Source organism: Mauremys mutica, chromosome 2, assembly GCF_020497125.1.
Source record: "Mauremys mutica isolate MM-2020 ecotype Southern chromosome 2, ASM2049712v1, whole genome shotgun sequence".
NCBI classification, from domain to species: domain Eukaryota; kingdom Metazoa; phylum Chordata; order Testudines; family Geoemydidae; genus Mauremys; species Mauremys mutica.
In genome coordinates, this window is record NC_059073.1 from 47,118,478 (window position 1) to 47,139,275 (window position 20,798).

General features: G+C 40.9%; 1 protein-coding gene across 10 annotated transcripts in view; it reads left to right on the top strand.

Moving 5' to 3' along the window:
- Positions 1 to 20,798, top strand: part of RUNX1T1 (RUNX1 partner transcriptional co-repressor 1) — a 141,242-nt gene that overhangs the window by 88,491 nt on the left and 31,953 nt on the right. For all 10 annotated transcript variants that reach the window (XM_045006917.1, XM_045006914.1, XM_045006908.1 and 7 more), the window contains 4 exons: positions 4,504 to 4,685; positions 14,428 to 14,678; positions 16,823 to 16,908; positions 17,532 to 17,730. In XM_045006917.1, coding sequence (XP_044862852.1) covers positions 4,504 to 4,685; positions 14,428 to 14,678; positions 16,823 to 16,908; positions 17,532 to 17,730 — 718 coding nt within the window. The remainder of the gene's footprint in view (positions 1 to 4,503; positions 4,686 to 14,427; positions 14,679 to 16,822; positions 16,909 to 17,531; positions 17,731 to 20,798) is intronic.

A 20,798-nucleotide genomic window follows, 5' to 3' on the forward strand; every position in this document is an offset into this window, starting at 1 on the left:
TCCTTCATAATTTAAGTGATAAAATTACTTTAGTATTAGTGTTCCATATCTGGGTGACAGATTATTTGGTCTGAAAATAGACAACCCACTTCCCTCCCTGACGAACCAAGGGATGCACCCCACCTATGTACTTATTCGCCACACTGATACTGACTTGGACTCTTAATACATTCCATGGGTGGCGTACCCGAGCCCACTTATCCACTGATGCTTTAAAAACTCCCATACCCCAATCTGGGTCTATGCTGGTTATATGATATGTATGTATCTCGTGATCCTTGTAAGCGATACCTGTAGTCCCTCATAACTCAAGCATGACCCTGGATGTACAGTACCATCTCTCTTAACTTGTGTATATTTAATTTTAAACATTAACTTTAATAACATTTTTAAATCTTCTTGGAGCATTTAAGATGAGATGAGACTTCACTGAGGTTTGGGAAACAAAGCAAAAAGCGACAAAACAAAATTGTAAATGAAAAATTCAAAGCAATGATTTTTTTAGACAAGTCCACTCAGTACTTTTATTTCTTTACGTAAAGCTCAGTGATTTTTTTGTTAGTGCAATTTGTGATACATTGGACCATGACTTCATTTCTGTATCTTATGGCTTCATAGTTTCACCTGTTACCATAGTATCTGAGCACACTACTATATTAGCTGGCAGCTTTGTTGATCCCACAGAATAACCTAATTAAAAAAGTTGGCACTTACCTGTAAGGGGTAAGCAGGGAGCTAGGAGCCAGGAATTTATGAATACTGATACTGACTCTCTCTGTCTGTGGCCCTGAATAAATCATATGAATCTGTTCTCCACTTTTCTCATCTGTGAAATGGGTATGTTGCTACATTCCTACCTCAGATGGGTATTTTGGGGGTTAATTTCAGTTTATACAGTACTGAAGATGAAAAGTACTATATAATTATATGGCAGTATTGTAATCCAGGTTCTGATCCTACAATTTCTCAGAATTTTATATATGTATAATTCTCTTTGCATTGTTAGTTTCACTGCATCTCTCCATCAAGTCAGGCAGGTAGCTGGACCAATTTTATTCTTATGTGTCTTAAAGCCCCTTCTCCCTCCATGCCAGTTGTGATGGTTGCCACTGCCAGCAGAATTGGAATGACATCTATTAGATGGTAGGCATCTTATTAATAGTAAATATAGATAGGCTAATGTTTTGTTCACTTTCACAAAATACAATGTTGAAAAGGTTCTATGGACTTTCAAGTATCAAAGGGGTAGCCGTGTTAGTCTGGGTCTGTAAAAGCAGCAAAGAGTCTTGTGGCACCTTATAGACTAACAGACGTTTTGGAGCATGAGCTTTCGTGGGTGAATACCCACTTCATCGGATGCCGATTGGGCAGATTGGTATCCGATGAAGTGGGTATTCACCCACGAAAGCTCATGCTCCAAAACGTCTGTTAGTCTATAAGGTGCCACAAGACTCTTTGCTGCTATGAACTTTTAGAGTCCTAAAGTTCTACAGCAATGTCTTTCTAACTCTCTTGAGGGCCTGTAGACTAAGTGGTAGCACTGGTGGTTTTTTTCCAATAGCAAATTATGCTTCTAAGTATATGTCAACAGCAAAAATTTAACCCGCAGCATCAAGTCTCAGAGCCTGGATCAACTGACTCAGGCTCCTGCTGCAGGGCTAAAAATAGCAGCTTAGCCTGCCAGGTTGGAGGGTCTCAGAACCCAGGCTCCAGCCTGAGCTCGAATGTCTACACTGCTGTTCTTAGCTCCATAGCCCAAGCCTACATGCCCGAGTCAGTTGACCCGAGCTATGTGACTTACTGCCACTTTTGGTTCTTGGTTCTTCTTGCTGTGTAGATGCACCGTTAGTCCCTGAGAAGAATGTTATATTTTTTTAAATACAGAAAGGCTGTAGCAAGAATTGTGATGATGATCCATACCTATTTGTTTGGTACGTAGTACATCTTTTGATCACCAGGATATGATAATTGGTGCCTGGTGTCATATGATTTAACTAAGGTGGCAAAAAAATTTCTCTTATAACTTCTTTCTCATGTGTTTGAAACTTTCCAAAACATTTTGGGCTGGAGTGTTCCATGTCTATCTCAAAAGGTTAATTTCTTTTTAAAGATGGAGCAAATCCTTCTCAGCCATTTTGAGTTTGCGGACGATACCAAGCTGGGAGAGGTTTCAAGTGCTTTGGAGGCTAGGATTGTAATTCAAAATGATCTGGACAAACTGGAGAAATGGTCTGAAGTAAATAAGATGATATTCAATAAGGACAAATGCAAAGTACTCCGCTTAGGAAAGAACAATCAGTTACACACATACAAAATGGGAAATGACTGCCTAGGAAGGAGTACTGTGGAAAAGGATCTAGGGGTCATAGTGGATCACAAGATAAATATGAGTCAACAGTGTAACACTGTTGCAAAAAAAGCGAACATCATTCTGGGATGTATTAGCAGGAGTGTGGTAAGTAAGCCATGGGAAGTACTTCTTCCGCTCTACTCTGCACTGATTAGGCCTCCCAGTTCTGGGCACCACATTTCCAGAAAGATGTGGACAAATTGGAGAAAGTCCAGAGAAGAGCAACAAAAATGATTAAAGGTTTAGAAAACATGACCTATGAGGGAAGATTGAAAAAACTGGGTTTGTTTAGTCTGGAAAAGAGAAGACTGAGAGGGGACATGGTAATAGTTTTCAAGTACATAAAATGTTGTTATAAGGGTGAGGGAGAAAAGTTGTTCTTCTTAACCGCTGAGCATAGGACAAGAAGCAATGGGCTTAAATTGCAGCAAGGGAGGTTTAGGTTATATATTAGGAAAAACTTCCTAACTGTCAGGGTGGTTCACCGGAATAAATTGCCTACGGAGGTTGTGGAATCTCCATCACTGGAGATTTTTAAGAGCAGGTTAGACGAACACCTGTCAGGGATGGTCTAGATAATACTTAGCCCTGCCATGAGTGCAGGGGACTGGACTAGATGATCTCTCAAGGTTCCTTCCAGTCCTATGAGTCTATGATTTAAAAATATTTTTCCATTTAAAAATGAATGTTTATAGCAGTAGTTAATTGTTTAGAAGTCACGAAAAAGTTAGGTTCAACAACATACATCTAACTTTGTCTCATTGCACACTTACATTACTCTAACATCTTTAATAATCTGTTCACATGTTTTAAGATTGTATGTGTATTTGAGAGTTGTCAAGGTTCCTTCCCCACTCTGAACTTTAGGGTACAGATGTGGGGGACCTGCATGAGAAGCTCTAAGCTCAATTACCAGCTTAGATCTGGTCTGACTGCCACCATTCACAAGCACTCCCTTCCTTGGGTAGCCTTGAGAAACTTCACCAATTTCCTGGTGAACACAGATCCAAACCCCTTGGATCTTAAAACAAGGAAAAATTAACCATCCCCCCTCCTTTCTCCCACCAACTCCTGGTGGATCCAGATCCAACCCCCTTGGATCTAAAAACAAGGAAAAATCAATCAGGTATTAAGAAAAAGGCTTTTAATTAAAGAAAAGAAAGGTAAAAGAAAACCCTCTGGGAGAGATTAGCATACCAGCTACTCTCACAGACAACAGATTCAAAACACAGAGTATGTTCCCCTGGGCAAAAACTTAGTACACCAATGAAAATACCCAAATACCCAATTTGATTCTACCTCTAATTGCACAAGACAGGTTACAAAGAAATAAACATAAACCTATTTATTCCTTTCTAAAACTTACTACTCTGATAAGAGGCTGGTTCCTTGATCTTTTTCACTCCGGCTGAAACTGAAAACTAAACAAAGGAAAAAACCTTCCTTCCTTTTGAAACATCTTGTTCCCCCATTGGTTCCTCTGGTCAGGTGTCAGCTAGGCTAGGTGAACTTCTTAACCTTTTACAGGTAAAAGAGGCATTAACCCTTAACTATCTGTTTATGACAAGAGAGTAGAAAAAATATGTAGTATTTGATAACTTCTGTAGTATGTGATAACATAACTAAATACTGTAGCTAATGCATAAACATGTGCCAAGTTAGAATTGGGTGTTCATCCTTAAGTCAAGAAAAAATGAAAGTTACTACTTTGCAAACTGAATACTAAATTTCCATAGGGGAGTTGTTTTGCATGTAAAGACAGCAGCTGTATAGAAACACAAATATTGTATAATAACAAGACAGGAGATAAAGTGAGCTAGTGCTGTGCTCTTGCTACCCTTTAAAGATTTGGACCTGAAGATTGTTTTTTTTTTGTTTTTTTTCTTGTACCATTTTCAGTTTTATTTTATGGTTCAGCAAATAAACTCTTCCACTTTCATGTGTGCACACACATGTATTTCAGCTGTGACTCAAACCTCTCATGAGGTTATATGGTTTAACACGGCTAACTAAAATAAATATAAGTCAAGATGAACGAAATAGACTCATCCCAGAGTGGGCTTTTAATTGATTTCTAATTTTGCTACTTCATCTTTGTGAAACTGCCTGAGAGTCGTTCAGCTGCTCCCTTAATTTCTGAAACACTCTTACAGGCCAATCTGCCCCTGCTGCAGCGGGAGCTCCTGCACTGTGCAAGGCTGGCCAAGCAGAACCCCGCCCAGTACCTCGCTCAGCATGAACAGCTGCTTCTGGATGCCAGCACCACCTCACCTGTTGACTCCTCAGAGCTGCTTCTCGATGTGAACGAAAACGGGAAGAGGCGAACTCCAGACAGGTCAGAAGGCCAGAGCTAATACTCTACAATTGTAAACATGCTTTGGGATGTAAAGCTAACATGCTCATGTCTATTACAATTAGAGTGGTGTGGGATGCTTCATTCCATTCTACAAAAATTGTGCTGAGTTTTCCAAGATTAAGTTTTTTTTTCAGTTACAGCTAAATAATGGGCAAATTTTACTTGGATCCATGTGAAATGTTCCCACTGACTCCAGGCAATGAACCTCTATTGCATGCACATGAGAAGTCTTAGGGTAGAATTTGGCCATATGTAGTTGGGAATAATACAGAACTGTTCACAGCACTATCACTAACCATTTGGTGCATAATATTTGTATGCAGCTTAAAGTGATTAGCAGATTGTTCCTACTCTATATGCGAATCTGTTTGTATTTGGGTTTTTGTCTGAGGAAATATTAAATATGGGAAGTTGGATAGGCACCCTTACTGGGGACTATAATTACAGTACTCACTTTCTTGAATACAAATGTGATTATCACATCTACATGCAATTCCCAAATATGAAATACAGTTGTATTATGGAAACACTAGAGAACTACATATAGCAGGTTACTGAGCTGTAGTGCTACATGCACATCTGGGAGTCTGATGATATCCTGATAAATACCGGAACAAAGAGACTGCTTCAGAATGCAATCAGATCTGTAATTCCTTATTCAGTTGTTACATTTTGCATAGCAGATATGTAAGGATATATTTACTGTTTCTTTAAATCTGTGGAAGGAAGCCAGGGACACTGTGGGGCTAGGGATGATTCTAGGCGGAAGCCCTGTGGAGAAACAGAAAAAGAATCACAGAGTAGCTTTAGGGACAAGGGACAATACTGTGTTCCCTTATTCCAATAAAGTTACTTATTCACTGTTAGAAGAAAGCAACTCTTGATTTTTTTTAAACTATTGTCCAATGAAATAGTGTCAGATGTTTGAGTTCTTTCTGAATCTGCATAAATATTCTCTGCACTGGATCCAAATAGTGGATTATGGCTAGTTTCACTTGACACTGGCAATACCAAGCTGACAACTTTTATAAAGCCATTCAGAAGATATTACTTTTGTTGTGCATTATGCATCACTGGGGCCCCAGAAACCTTTTAAGGGGGAAAAAAATCAAGATTCTGTGGAGCCTGGAGGGAGTGCAGAGTTTTGTGGGTGACAGTATAGTTTATGGCCAGTCAGTGGAAGAACATAACATAAGGAAAAACGAGGTCTGAAGGCAAGTGATGCTGCTAGACTAAAATAAAATAGCAGATATTTGAGCATATGTGAATGTGAGAGGTTCACAGGATATGTGCTAGGTCTTGAAAATGTCAAGTTAGTGATTCCTCAAGCCACTCATGCCACTCACAAACAGTGAAAATCTAGATAAGGTTCCCATTCGATGGCAGGGAATGCTCATGCATTTGAGATATTAACCTATTGCAAAAGATGTGCCAGGGATATCCTTTGTGCTGGATGACACATTATTGAGAAGTCCTGTTGGCCACTAAAATTTTACAGAGGCCGAAGATGGTTATGTGGGTGCAATTTTTGAGTGGCATTTCTTTGCTACACCTTCCACACAAATTCAAACAAACTGAAATAGCCACAAGTGTTAACACACAGCAGCAAAAGGTATCCAAGATAGGTGGCCTGGTTAATTATCAGGAGTCCCACATCCAACATGTGACTGTTACAAAGAGAGGGGGAATCACCAAAGCTGAAAATCCAGTTATGTGTGGCAATTATATCATAGTCACTCAGTCTTTGCAGGACAACGGACTGGAAATGATACATGTTGGGAAAAGAAGGTCTCACAAAATGATGGGAGTAAACCCAAATGTCAGTGTGGTGGTCCACCATAGGGCAGGACCTAGAATACAAGGCAGAATCATGGATGCTTGAGTAATAGACACAACTTAAAAAAATCTCTCATATCCACAGGATACTACCCATTAGGTCTTGGATGGGTGAAGTAAATAGCACTAGACCTGCATAACAAGGATTATACCTGCATGGTATCCCTTGACTAACTTTCTTGGCAGAAATTCTACTTCTCATTTAACCCATATCACAACAGGTCAAAAGAAGATATATTTTAACTTTCGTCTCTTTCTGGCATTTCAGAACCAATAGCCACTCACACTGAGCCAGTTTCCCAGGGCTGATTTCCAAGCTTTTATGATAGGTACAATTTCACATACCTTAATTTTAAGCCCTCACTGTCCACAAGGGAATGAACTGGTGGAGAGAGCAGTGCAGGTTGCTGAGAGAATTCTACTATCAAAAGGCTTCATACTAGCTTTGCTGAGCTATAAGGCAACCCCTCACACAGTCCTTGGCGTAATCCTAACTCACCTGTTAATGAGTCAACAGATCGGAACCATGCTGAACTTAGAAGTACATTTTCACCCTGAATGATTCTTCTAAAGGACTACTGAGTGACTACAAATTTAAAAGGTCTAAAAACGCTTTCTACTTTATTGGAATGCCATCCAAAGCTTCATAAAGAAGACCCAGTTTGGGTAATATTGAACAACTTAGTGGACATAGCTGCACCCAGAGGTCTTGCATAGTCAAGGAACTCTGAACAGAAGAAACAGGCAACAGCTTCAGCTGAATCCAACCCAGGGGAGTTGTCATGTGACCCTAGTAATACTGGTACTCACACCGAACAGTAAAGTGAGAGAATCCTGTGTAGAAGAGTCTTAACTCTATTGAACAGAAGTCTGCATCCTTTGAGATTTGATAATACAAGTGAATCAACCAGATAAATTCTTCCTTAGAGCTAGAACATGACCTCAGATCTACATGAGTGGTGAAACCAATGACTTCTCTTGCTCCATAACGTATTAAATATTGAATTGTTAAAGATTATTTGTCTGGGGGTAGGAGAAACACGTGAGGATGTGTGTACTATTTGTTTAAATCTTCATATATAAAAAATAAAAATATATCACAAGATGTTAGGAATCTTAATGATAGGTGTAAATGTCACTACCACTCTGCCAACAATGTGCATATAAGGGTATATGAAGATAAAAGGCAGCTTCTTTCCAGGGAAACTAAGATCATTGGACCCGATTCTGAATCCTGATATGTGCTCATTGCTCTTGCTGAAGTCAGTTGGATATGATCTTACACATTTTTCCTCTTCTCTCCCACTCCCTTCCAAAATTGGTACTAGTATGTTTACAGACAGCATACACCTAAGTATGCTTGTATGCTCTAACTCTGACTCCAGTAGAGGTGAAATACAGAATTAGGAAGAAAAATAAAGAGGGAGTGTGTATTGTGTATATGCACACTTGTATGTCTTGGGGGTTTACATTTTTTCCTTATATAATTTCAGCATCTTGTTTGCATATGCATTTTCCATCTCTAGTTATTTTTCTGCATATGCATATCTACTGTATGTGAGGTTTTATAGAGCAATGTGACAGCAGAGCTTAGTGTTTTACTGAATGTTTTCTTGGTGCATATGGTCTGACATGGCTGAGCAGCCACGGTGAGATTTTGGAGTCTATTAAACTAGCTCATTAAAAAGATCAATCTGTTTCTGTAATAACACTGGGAGCCATCAGTCACTGAAAGAGAGAAAAAACTGACACCTGAGGAGACAACACATTTTGATAATTTGTTCATGACATGTCATGAACAAAGTGTTTACTCTACCTTGTTTACAACTTTTTGAGCTTATATCCTGCTGTCATAGGGCTAAAAAAGTTGGACTAACAACTTTTTTTTGTGAATGAATGCTTTCCCTTAAACCTCTACATAATTTTAAATAAATTAACTGTGTAAATTTGCTGCTGTTTACAGAGAAATTAATCCTGTTTTGAGGCTGCCCTAAAAGACTGTTATTGTGCAGTATAGAAGCATGTCACCTAGTACAGTGGCAGGCAAACTTTTTGGCCTGAGGGCCACATCGGGTTTTGAAAATTGTATGGGGGGCCGGTTAGGGGAGGGGGTCGTGGCCCAGCCCCCACCTCCTAGCTGCTCCCCCCTACCGGGACTCCTGCCCCATCCACACACACTCTGTTCCCTGATGCCCCCCCCAGGGACCCCTGCCCCATCCACAGCCCCCCGCTCCCTGTCCCCTGGCTGCCCCCGGATCCCTGCCACCCCATCCAACCCCTCCTCTCATTCCTGACTGCCCCCACAACCCCTGCCCCTGACTGCCCCCTGCCGCCTCATCCAACCCCCCTCCTTCCTGACTGCCCCCCCAGGACCCCTACCCCATTCAACCCCCTGTTCCCCCCCGACTGCCCCAACCCCTATCCACATCCCCACTGCCTGACCACCCCCCAAACTCCCCTGCCCACTATCCAACCCCCCCCTGCTCCATGCCCCCTTACTGCACTGCCTGTTGCCACCACGCAGCACAGGCTCTGCAGCTGCACTGCCCCAGGAGCTCACAGCCCTGCCACCCAGAACATTGGGAGAGACTAACAGTTAAGACTTTTGTTGGTGAGAACGATCATGACAGTTTTGTGGAATTTGAGAGAGCAGTTTGGAGAAATGCCCTCCTATAGAGGTGTTGCCCCCTTGTGAGAAGGTTGATATTGACTGTGTCAGGGACACAGAGTCTAGGTTGGGCACTGCCAGGTATTGAGGGCCTATTTCTGCCATCTGTAAATTCATGGGAGCAGAGGATGCTCAGCATCTCATTGGACCACGAGCCTTGCAACCAATGTGAAAAGATTAGGAATCTTCTTTGAGCAAAATCTTACAGGTTCTTCAGTTAAGTTAATTGTCCATAGTATGATGGTTCTGTGTGACAAGTAAATATACACATGATGTTTATATATTGATCTGTGCTGTGCATACAACATTGTCTTATCTGCAAAATAATTTGATAGATATAGGCACGAAAGAGATTTTTTTTCCCAGTAGATTATTATCACTCATTCAATCATCAATCTTTTACATGTAAATATTAGTTTAAACCAAAGCATCTTGCAGAAATGAAGGATGAACATTCTCCATCCCAACTCCTATTTAATAATGTTATTCTCATAAATTGCATTTAATGTTTTGTATGAAACGGTAAAGTTAATTTGCCAACCAGAACAGTCGTTTGCTGTTTGATTTCCTGCTCAGGAATGCATAGTCGTTTGAAACTAAAGATTCTTACTGTATATTTGATTGTGTGCCTTCAGCAATTGTTGACGAGAAGTAACAGCCAATCCCAGTTGTAACTGGACAGGCCTTAATCTCAATAAAAAAGGAGTCCACATGCAAAAAATCCTTCAGCATGAACACCTACAGTTACAAAAACCTCATTCTCTGAAACTAGCCTCTCTCCTCCTTGCCCTCAGATCTTGGGGCGGGGGAGGGGGGGAGGGAGAGAGGCTTCTGTACACTGAGACATACATAAGGGCAGCTGTAGGGAAAAAAAACAGGACCTCAACAGTATTTGACTTTTTAATCTTTGTTAGAGGTTATCATTCTAACCTTGATATTCAAGAACAAATTTTGAGTGTGCCTTCAAAAATGCATCCATAGTTTGATTTGTGCATACAAAAATCTGCATACTTTCATGGAAATGTGTACTTGCAGATTAAAATTTCATAGTTGGATTTGAGTAGTCGCAGGTCTGAGGTTCTGCATGCAGCCAAATGTAAAATATGTCGGTGCATTCTTGGAAAACAGTCAAAAAGTGTTGCTATCCATTGGAGTTTAACAGCATGAATTACACTGACAGCAATTAAATGTATAGTGACCTTGGCAGTCATGGCGGTCCCATCTCAGTCCCATCTCACTTCTTATCATTTGTCTTTCTAGAACACAGTGTACATTAATTTTAACTGTTTACTTCCTTGCTCAAAAATACTCATTATAACAGTTGCCCTAAAGTGCCTGGCAAAGATCCTCTCCCTTTCGCTATGAGAGGGGTGACGGAGGCCCCCGTTCACCCCTACAATTGCAGTGGGCACTGGTACTTGTGTATGGAGTCTCTGGAAAGCCTATCTTTATTCCCAGCAACAGGCTTTAGCAAAACCCATCTCTTCATTTCCTGTTGCTAACTGCCACAGCACTTGAAATAGAGATTCCACTTATCCCTCCTCCAGTGGGCCTTGATACTTGCCCCACCTCTTCGCTGCAATGGGCTCAATCTGCTGCGCTGCTCTCTCTCCCGCCCCAGGATGCCGTCCTTGTCTCCTGCCCAGCTTTCTCTCCAGCAGGCTGTTCTTCCCTGCCTGAGACTCTGCCCTAGTCCTGCCCCATAAAGCAGTGCATGGGAGAGAGTATAGTTGTCTGGAGAGAAAGGGTGCGTGTTCTCCTGGGTCCCCGTCCTTCACCCCCACACTTATCTAATCTCTGTGTGTCTCCCCTTCCCCAGTTCAGGAGAATAAAAGGCACAGGCAGCTGCTGCCACTGAGCCACTTCCCTGCTAAATTCCTGCTCTGCATAGGCAGGGTGCAAGCTAGTCTGGCAACCTCTGTTTGCAGGAGCCATCAAACCCTGCAACAGCCTTTGTTACAGGCAGCCAAAACTGTATTCTGGTCCTAGCAGCTGAGGCGACCAACAGTGACATCTAGCATCAGTTGCAGCATCAGCTATAGCTCAGCCAGAAACCCTGAGCCACCAAGGGGGAAAAAGTGTAAATGGCACCTCCCCTGGTGCACCCACCCCACAGTTTGAGAACTAGAGTGAAGTGGAGCTCCAGTGCAAGAGGAGTTGAAAGTCATTTAAGCAACTTCCCTTCACTTAGCTATATGCACAGTTAAACTGGAAATTAGTTCACTGTGGATCCCACTATACTACATGAGTTCTCACTGTCGCAAAAGCCAGACTGCTTAAGTTAATCAAGAGACAGTTGTTATTAGGATAAGCTTGGGCTGTAATAGTAGAGCTAGAAAGTCATTCTTCATTTGTAGTATGGTTTCTGGGCAGAATGGAAACGACTTACCTCTGTTTTTTCCTGAGGATGTAAACAGGCATTCACTGTTAGGTTGATATATATTAGCTGATGGTGTGGTTGCGGGTGGACTGTGTGCTCTTTATTTTGAAATATTTGATTATAGACTCAAATTATTTTGTTTCTTTATGGCTAATTTTCTGGCCCAACACTAACTCTTCTAACTGACCTCACTATGAAAGCGCCATCTGTTACAAGGAATGGAGTGGGAACAGTTGAAGGCTGCCGTAAGACTGTGGCCTAACCAATCTTCTCTTTAGATCAACAGCATGCGCAGGATTTTTGATCAAAGCTGTTGTGAGGTCACAAAAATATATCTGCTTCTTTCAGTAGTGTCCCTATGGGCGCTGTACTTCAGATGTGTGTATACCCCACGCGTGTTTGATTAGAGAGTTTAAGTAGCAGTGCCTGTTCGGCCTGCTCATGCGCTCTACTCTGCCGTGTGTACTGCACCATGGCTATATAGTGCTGCCTGGGTGAACCGCCGTCAGTTCTTTCTCAAGTGCCTTGGCATGAGACAGAGCCTCAGCAGTGTCAGAGTTGATCTTACCTCAACTACAGTTTCTTTCATAGTTTCACTTAGTTTTGTTAGTTATAGCAGTAGTAGTTAGCTGTAGTTTTAAAAAAAAAAAGTTGTAAGGAATGTCATCCTTTTAGTTTTTCCCTGTGGAGAACTTCAGCTTGTGGGGAAGGTAGTTTTAAATGTTGCCTTTTGTGCCAGGACGCTCTCCTGGTGAACAGTTGACACTCCCAGTGTGTCCATTGCTTGAGGAGTCACATATTCCCCCCAAAATGAATTTTTTGCCTGGCCTTAAAATCAAGAGCCAGAAAGAACCAGAAGGTTAAATTGTGCTTCCTTATGACGGAGGGCTCCCTCCATCCAGCTTCTAACCCAGCCCAGGGCCTCTCCAGCCCCATACATCAGTCTCTGAGCAAGTCGACCGTCTCAACCACTTCAGCGAAACACTTCTCTAGAGCTACTAAAAAGAAAACTCATGAATCCCCTCAAAAAGACTCTCTGAAACAGAGTTTGGGTTCCCCAGGTAGGGAATCTACCTCAAAGAAACTCTGGTGGCTGATTGAGACAACTATTTAGGTGCCCGCCAATTCCTGACTTGGTATCCACGAGGCTGCAGGTTCTTCAGGTACTGTGAGCACCAGTGAACCCAAAGAATATAAGGGTTCCAGCTCAGGAAGATCTTTGGTACCATCAGGGGGCCAAGATAACAAGGAAGTGACCCTGCAGTTTATAATAATCAACTATCAGGTGCTGATGCAACATATAATCATACCAATGACTAAAAGTTCCATTCATTTATTGAGCATCTACCACCAGAGCAGAGGACTAATTCCAGGCAGCATTTGGACAGGAATCCTCTTTGCTCAACCATCTCCAACAGTAGTAATAACAGATGCACCCCTGTTGTGATAGATGGATATCTGGCTGCATTACCTTTTATCAGTAGCCTGATCTCTAGCCTCCTTCTAGAGTACTAGCCCATTCAATGTGATCTTTTTTCTACTTCAGTAGTCTTTCTTAAGAATGTTCCCGTTGCTGAAATATGTAGAGCTGGAACTTGGACTTCCATACTCATCTTTTCTGAACATTATGCAGTAATTCATGACTCGGCTTCTGATGCTGTGCTTGGTTCTACTGTACTATCTTCAGTTTTGGACTTGACTCCGAAGCCTCTGCCTTCTTGGAGGGTATTGCTTAGTAGTCACCTGAAGTGAAGTACCCATAAGAGCACTACTCAAAGAAAAAGGAGAGGTTACTCGCCTTGTGCAGTAACTGTAGTTCTCCGAGATGTGTGTCCCTGTGGGTGCTCCACTAGCCACCCTCCTTCCCCTCTGCTTTGGAGTTCTTGGCTATGGAGCTTCGCAGTAGAGAAGAAACTGAGGGCACAAAAATATAGCTTCTTCTTTGAGTAGTGTTCCTATGCAGCTCTGTATAGCCAAGTGAAGTGCATGAGGTGGAGTAGAGTAAATGCACTGGCCAAATGGGCACAGTTACCTAAAATCTCCAATTGAAGATACATGGGGCAAATGCAGATCTGAACAGTAACACCCATAGAGCCACCCATCTCACAGAACTACAGTTACTGCACAAGGTAAGTAACCTCTCCTTTTCTCTCCTCTCTTGAGGAAAACAGCTCTTATCACCAAGAATGATTCTTTCTTCACACTCCAAATGTGTCTTTGAAACCTGCTGTGATCATATTGTTTAATTCCTTGAGGGGGAATCAGCCTGGCATTACTGAGAGCAAAGATTCAGCATGCTAAGACATATGGCCTAAGGGTCATGTGCTGCCCTTTGGAGGAAAACATTTCTTAAGCTGCAGATTTCCCCAGATCTCTGCATGCAACAACGAAGGCAGGACATCTCCACCAGTGTATGGTCTTTTTTCCATCAAATTGGACTTGACTAAGAATGGTGATTTCTTTTGCTTTTATTAAAAATGAAAATTGCTTTGCCACTTGCTTAACACATGAATACATTGCAGTCTGTACTGTACCCACATGTTCAAAGCTTAATCTCAGTGAATATTGCTTTAATTTGTATGTTTATAAGGAGTATTTTTATGTTCTATAGGGAGTATTATTCTACCAGTGTTTCTTAGGCTATGACAGAGATGTTTATAATGATAACGTGTATCCTTATAAATTTTGATTGATTAAACTGCTTTATGAAATGTTCCCTCCCCCACCCTCACCCCCAACGTTATGGAGCACAAATGGCAGTCCTTACCTGTGCATATCTGAGCAATAGCCAGCCCTGTTCAAATTGTTATGGAAAGTTCCTGTACTTTATTTTTCAGAACCAAAGAAAACGGCTTTGACAGAGAGCCTTTGCACTCAGAGCATCCAAGCAAGCGGCCCTGCACTATTAGCCCAGGCCAGCGGTACAGTCCAAATAATGGCTTATCTTACCAGCCCAATGGTCTGCCTCACCCCACCCCACCTCCACCTCAGCATTATCGTTTGGATGATATGGCCATTGCCCACCACTACAGGGACTCATACAGACACCCCAACCACAGGGACCTCAGGGACAGAAACAGACCTATGGGTAAGGGACAATGAGAATCTTTCTTTCTTTCTTTCTTTCTTTCTTTCTTTCTTTCTTTCTTTCTGTAATTAAACTCTGTACTTCAGTGGTAAAAAAAAAAAATTCTGGTTGAGAACTGTATTGCCCTCTATCTCACATTGCCCTCTGCTGATAGATCTATGATCTTAATGTAGTTAATGTTTATAATAGCTTTACTAATATTGGACTAGACTGTGTCTTTAATTACACACTCACACAGGAGAGTAAGGATCAGTAAGAAGCACGTCTTTCACACGTGTGAACCACATGGACTCTGAAACAGATGGGCAGTGGAATGGAGTCTTGTCTTTCCCTGTATCCCACTCATATGACAACCAACATAGCTAAACTAGCAGATGGGGTGTCTTAATTTACTGCTTATATAGGCCAGAGATAAATTACTATCCCATGGAGTGAGGGAGTAATAGAAGGAGTTGCCCCCAGAATGATGTCTCTGAGGCACAATGCCCCCTGAGACCCTCCCTACCTGTGGTGTAGCTCTCACACCACGCCCTGGTCAGGGCTATGCCTAAAGCACTCCTCAGGTCACGATGATTTTGTTGTGCTTGAATTTGCATGCCCCACTCTAAAGCAAAATGTTTACAGAAGTGCTTTTTATTCAGGATTTGTTTATAAGAATAAAGAAGCAGCATTTACAGAGACCTTAAGTGTGAGGGACTGAGGCTTAAAACTTCAAGTGAAAGATCTCTCAAGTTAGTCTAAGCTGTCCCTTTGGCTAAAATGTATGAATTCGAACTGTGGAAAATATATTAGGGCCTATTAAGACCAAATAAGGTAGCATTTATTGTCAATTCACTGCATACTTGGAATTTGCTCTTTATGCACAGTAAATCTTTACTTAGAATTTTCTATGGTTATTTAAGTATGTGTGAAGAACCTTTAATGAATCGGTATTGACATTGTAGTAATCATTGCATTTAGTGATCTTACATTTGGTCTGTGCATACTATTCATATTTTTTCAGTCCTCTGTGTTAAGGAAGTATGATATAAAAAGGCAATATTTAACCATTTAACTCTTTTTGCAGTATAAGTGGCTTGGGAATTTCATATAGTAAATGATAAAATTGTTAACGTCAATTCTTGAGTTTTTTTCTTTTCTACTAATCCGAAGATCGGAGGGGTTTTTTTAACTTAAAAAACAATCTGGTAATACTCAAACCTATTGAGAACTTGGACCAAATCTTCTAAGCATCAATTTATTTCCTGCTGCTTCTCAATAATATTAAGCCTAGTATCAACAAAGATTTATTCTGCTAATACATTTTACAGTTTAAGATTTTCATTTTAATGTACTTTACCAGCATGAGAATTTCTTAATTTTAGAACTTGGATCTGTTGCTCAATATATGACATAAAACTCTCATCCTTCCCTATGTCTTTCACGTTGAGACTAATTTTTAAATTTTAATACACTGATCCAAACCCTGGCCTACATAAAAAAGAAGTAAAAACAAGAGCAAATTACACATTTTAAAATATGTGTGAAAATAAAGTAATTTAAAAAAAGAGTAGAACAAAAGCTACTAATGATTTTCGCATTGTAACCTTGTTTGATATTAGGCATATGACGAAGCAATTTCTACAGGGCTGCCTTTGCACCAGAAGATATTAGTAATTTCTACATTTATTGTAACATCATTGAGGTGCCCATGATTTTTCTGTTGCCCAATCCTACAAGTGGTCTGTGCAGCAAATTATCGCCAACTGGTGTTTGTACATGGAACACTTTGCAGCATTAGAACTTTGATGCAGTGAAATATTTTATACAAGTCTCTTGTTCTGCATCTGCCTTTACTGATTGTTTTTCATTATGGAAGGGAAATTTTTGTTTATCCCAGGTAGTGGGTATATAATAACCATTAAAGATTCCTAGTCCTTTGTTTACATCTGTGCTTTAATATCACTGAAAAGACTGATAAACTTTAAATGGTACATGTATATGTAGTATGTGTCTATATACATAAACCTTCACGCAAAAATTTTGCGGATTTATGTTATAGATGAGCATTGTAAATACCAAGACTCAGTAGATAGATAATGAAAAAATAAGAGAGCTTTTCTAGATGAATCCTTTGATGTAAATATCTTTTCCACTTTCGGCAGGGTTGCATGGCACACGACAAGAAGAAATGATTGATCACAGGCTAACAGACAGAGAATGGGCAGAAGAATGGAAACACCTTGACCATGTAAAAAATTAATCAGTGTGTGTGTATATGTGTCTGAATGGACCCAGCATGACTTTAGAAAGTAACTGTTACAATATTGTAACTGGCATTACATATTTTAGTTTATTAACTTTTCTTTAATTTTCCATATTGTAGTACAAGTTTGAAAACATTGGTGGCTAAATTATAGTGCTTAGTTCCCCATTTGTATGCTTCTTTTGGTACTCTGGGTCCAAATACCTGTTTTAGAATCCAAACTGCTGATATGAGCAGCCAATGGGAAGCTGGGTGATGAGGACTGAACACTGGCTCCAGGAGACTTCCCACTCCCTCACTTTATCAGTACCCTGAAAATGGAATTTTTGTTTGTTTTTGCTGTTAATTAGATCTTATAACTATTAAATGATTTGTATGTATAGCTAGGAAATACAGTTAAGCAAGAGGGAATTATTGTGTTTAAAAGGAAGTACCGGTAGTTTTATTTTATTTTTATTTAAAAGAACAGGGAGATAATCTTTCTCCTTTGAAACCCTGGCAACTGAAGTAAGAAAATGACTTAAATTGACTGAGTTTTCTGCGGGGATATGGCACATCATAATCAAATGTTCTTTTGGCTCCTCCCTTCCCCCTGCCCCTACTAATAGCTGTTAAACTGCATCATGGACATGGTGGAAAAAACAAGGCGATCTCTCACTGTACTACGGCGATGTCAGGAAGCGGACCGTGAAGAGCTTAATTACTGGATACGGCGGTACAGTGATGCAGAGGATTTAAAAAAAGGTGGTAGCAGCAGCAGCCATTCCAGACAGCAGAGTCCAGTGAATCCAGATCCAGTCCCATTAGGTACAGTTATTTTCTTCAAAAGTCCATTATCAGTCCCACTCTAAATTAGCCAAGCCCCAGTTCCTGACTTCTTCCTTTTACTTATTACAGCTGAAGCTCATATTTGTTCCTCTGATTTATTTTTTCTCTTAATACCGATAAAATGTTCCTTTTCACTGAAGATTAAGAGCTAAATGCAAATTTCACTTCCTGATAGCCTTTTTGTGATAATCACCAGTTTTCCTTCCATTCACAAATGTACGTAGGTGGAGGAGCTGGGAGACAGAATGCAAATTTGAATTTGGTGAAGTAATAAGATGAACACTGTTTGATTCCCCACCCTCATCATTTAAACCAAAAGATAGGTACTTCTTGACTGTTCCTTCCTTAGAGGTTTTTAAGGACAGGCTTGACAAAGCCCTGGCTGGGATGATTTAGTTGGGTTTGGTCCTGCTTTGAGCAGGGGGTTGGACTAGATGACCTCCTGAGGTCCCTTCCAACCCTGAGATTCTATGATTCTGTGATACTGTTAAAAGACCAAGAGAAATCAAAATGAACTTGATGGAGTGAATTCCACTGTATGTAACGGCACACCTTGGGAAACATCTGTACTTAGCAAACAGACTCATACAGAAACTTCTGACCTGTATTTATATTCAATTTGAGAAAGAAAGTTGACAGATGAGAAATTTCCAAATGTACTTAAAAATCTTAATACTTCTCCATAGACTCCAGGCTAGATACACAAAGGGACTCTAAGCATTATGACATGCAGCATCACAACATCCTTACTTTTAGGCGCGTAGAAAATTGCTGGGACTCACAAAGCCTGAGGTAAGTGCTCAGGCTTCCTGTACAATGAATAGAGGGAGATAGGTGCCTAAGTATGGAATTCAGAAAAGCCAGCACACTGAGTGAAGAGCAGCCTAAGCTAGCCAATGAGAGATGCCAAGGAGAGGGGTGTGTCAGAGAATTTGGTGCCTTACTCCAGGCTGGAGGGAGGCACCTATCTCTGCTTGGGATTCTCAGTTGTGAACACTCTCCTAAAATCAGGTGTTTCTTGACGGAAGCCTGGGAGAGGGTGTTCCTGGGTCTCCCATGTCCTGGGTGAGTGCTCTAACCACTAATCTACAGAGTCCTTCTCATGCTTGCACTCTCTCTCTCCCCCCACCCCTCTCTGCCCCAAAGACTCTTTAATTATTCATCCAAAGTGGAACGGCTTCAAAAGGAGAGACTGAGGGAGCCCCACATCAGAATATCCCTTAGCCTGGTGGCTAGGACGCTCCCCTGAGGGGTGGGAGATCCCTGTTCAAATCTTTTCTCACCCCGAGACAAAGGGGAGACTTGAACCAGGGGTCTCCCATGTCCAGGTGAGTAACCTAACCAATGGGCTAAAAATTATGAGGCAGATTCTTCTGCCTCCCTTCTCCCTGGCCATTTTGGGTGAGCTCCCCTCTGGGGCCCAACCTGGTAAACAGGCTTAGAACTTTTCCTAGAAAAACATTGGCACTGAGTGAGTTTAGGTGCCTCTAGTGTTCAGTGGTAGCAAAGCAGAGGTTTTCTGAATATCAGTGGTGCCTGATTCTGGGATTTAGGTGACTAAAGTGGCAGTTGGGCAGCTAAATCCCTTTGTGAATCTAGCCTTCTGTGTTCTGAGGACAAGCTCTCTCCCCGTATAGATCAGTAGCATTTAAACTCAAAGAGCAGGAGGACTCTGTCAACAATTGGAAGTACCAGAAAGCCGCAGAATAATCATATTTCAATGTATGCATTTTTAGAATTCATTAATATTGGATGATGTGTGATGATCAGAATAATTACACACTGAGATACTATCACAACCAAGGTACTGCAGCACATCAGGATAGCGCACTATGTTTATTTTGTGGTTATCTGTGATCCACCAATACCAGGTTGCCATTTTTTCCCCCTGCTCACCTATTTGGCTGTTGAGATGAAAGGAGATTGCTGGTGGTGCCTCTTTGTCTCTTTCTCTGTGGGGAGCAATATTGTTGTACACAGAGCTGGGCAAAATTTTTAAAGCAAATTGTAAATTCACTGAAAAATTCATTTTTTCGGGGCACCAAAATGTTTTGCGAATTCTGACTGAATTTGGCAAATTGTTTCAGATGAAAAAAAAAAGATGTTTTTTCCCAGCATTTTCAAAATTTAGTGTTTCAAGATTTTGTTTCAAAATGATATTTTCTAAGCAAAATGTCATTTCAAATCACCATTTTGTTTTGGAAGTGTTGTTTAACATGAACCCAAGCAAAATCGTTTGTTTTTGTGTTTTGGTGAGAAACTGATTTTTTTTTTTCAGTTTTCATTCCAAACTAAACATATTTTTTGGTTCAGCCACTGAACCAAAAAAACAGTGACGAGTGAAGGAAGCTAGAAAACATATACTGAGAATATATGCTCATGATGGTAAACCAATATTTAATGCCCCTTGGTAACAAGAAATTTGAAGGAGGCTCATTTGAGCCAATGGGGTCTTGGTGTTAGAATTCCTAGAAATGAATTTCAGTTAGCTGAAGGAGGTATCACCAGGAATGACATCACTGAATTAGCTAATCAGTATAGTCCCTTTGGACAACTTTCTCCGAAATACTGTTTCAGGTAATGGTTTCTATGACTCATGTTGGGGATCTAAAGAAAGAAGCTGACTAATCCAGACATAAGTATGACAGCCAAAATGCCCACCATGCTGGCAAGCCCCTGAAATTACTCCTTGTGTGAAGGAAACTACTTAAGTCATGACCTATGGAGCCCATCTCCAACAAACCTGTAATGCAGAACTGTTAGGTTTTGAGCTATGCTGGGAAGAAGATTCTGCATGTAATTAGCAGGTGAAATAGGGAAGGATGTAGTGTCTTCATTATTTCCCAATAAACTGAACCAGCAGATTGATCCTTGACTGTTAGAGAATCCTGATAACAAGAGTGTAAAACTTTAAGTAATGTACTTAGTCCTAAAACAAAGTTTGCAGTTACCATGTAAAAAATTAAGAGCAGAGAAATACACAGGACTAGATGAGATGTATGGTGTATCATCGTTTATTTACATACTTGACACTGGATGTGCCTGAA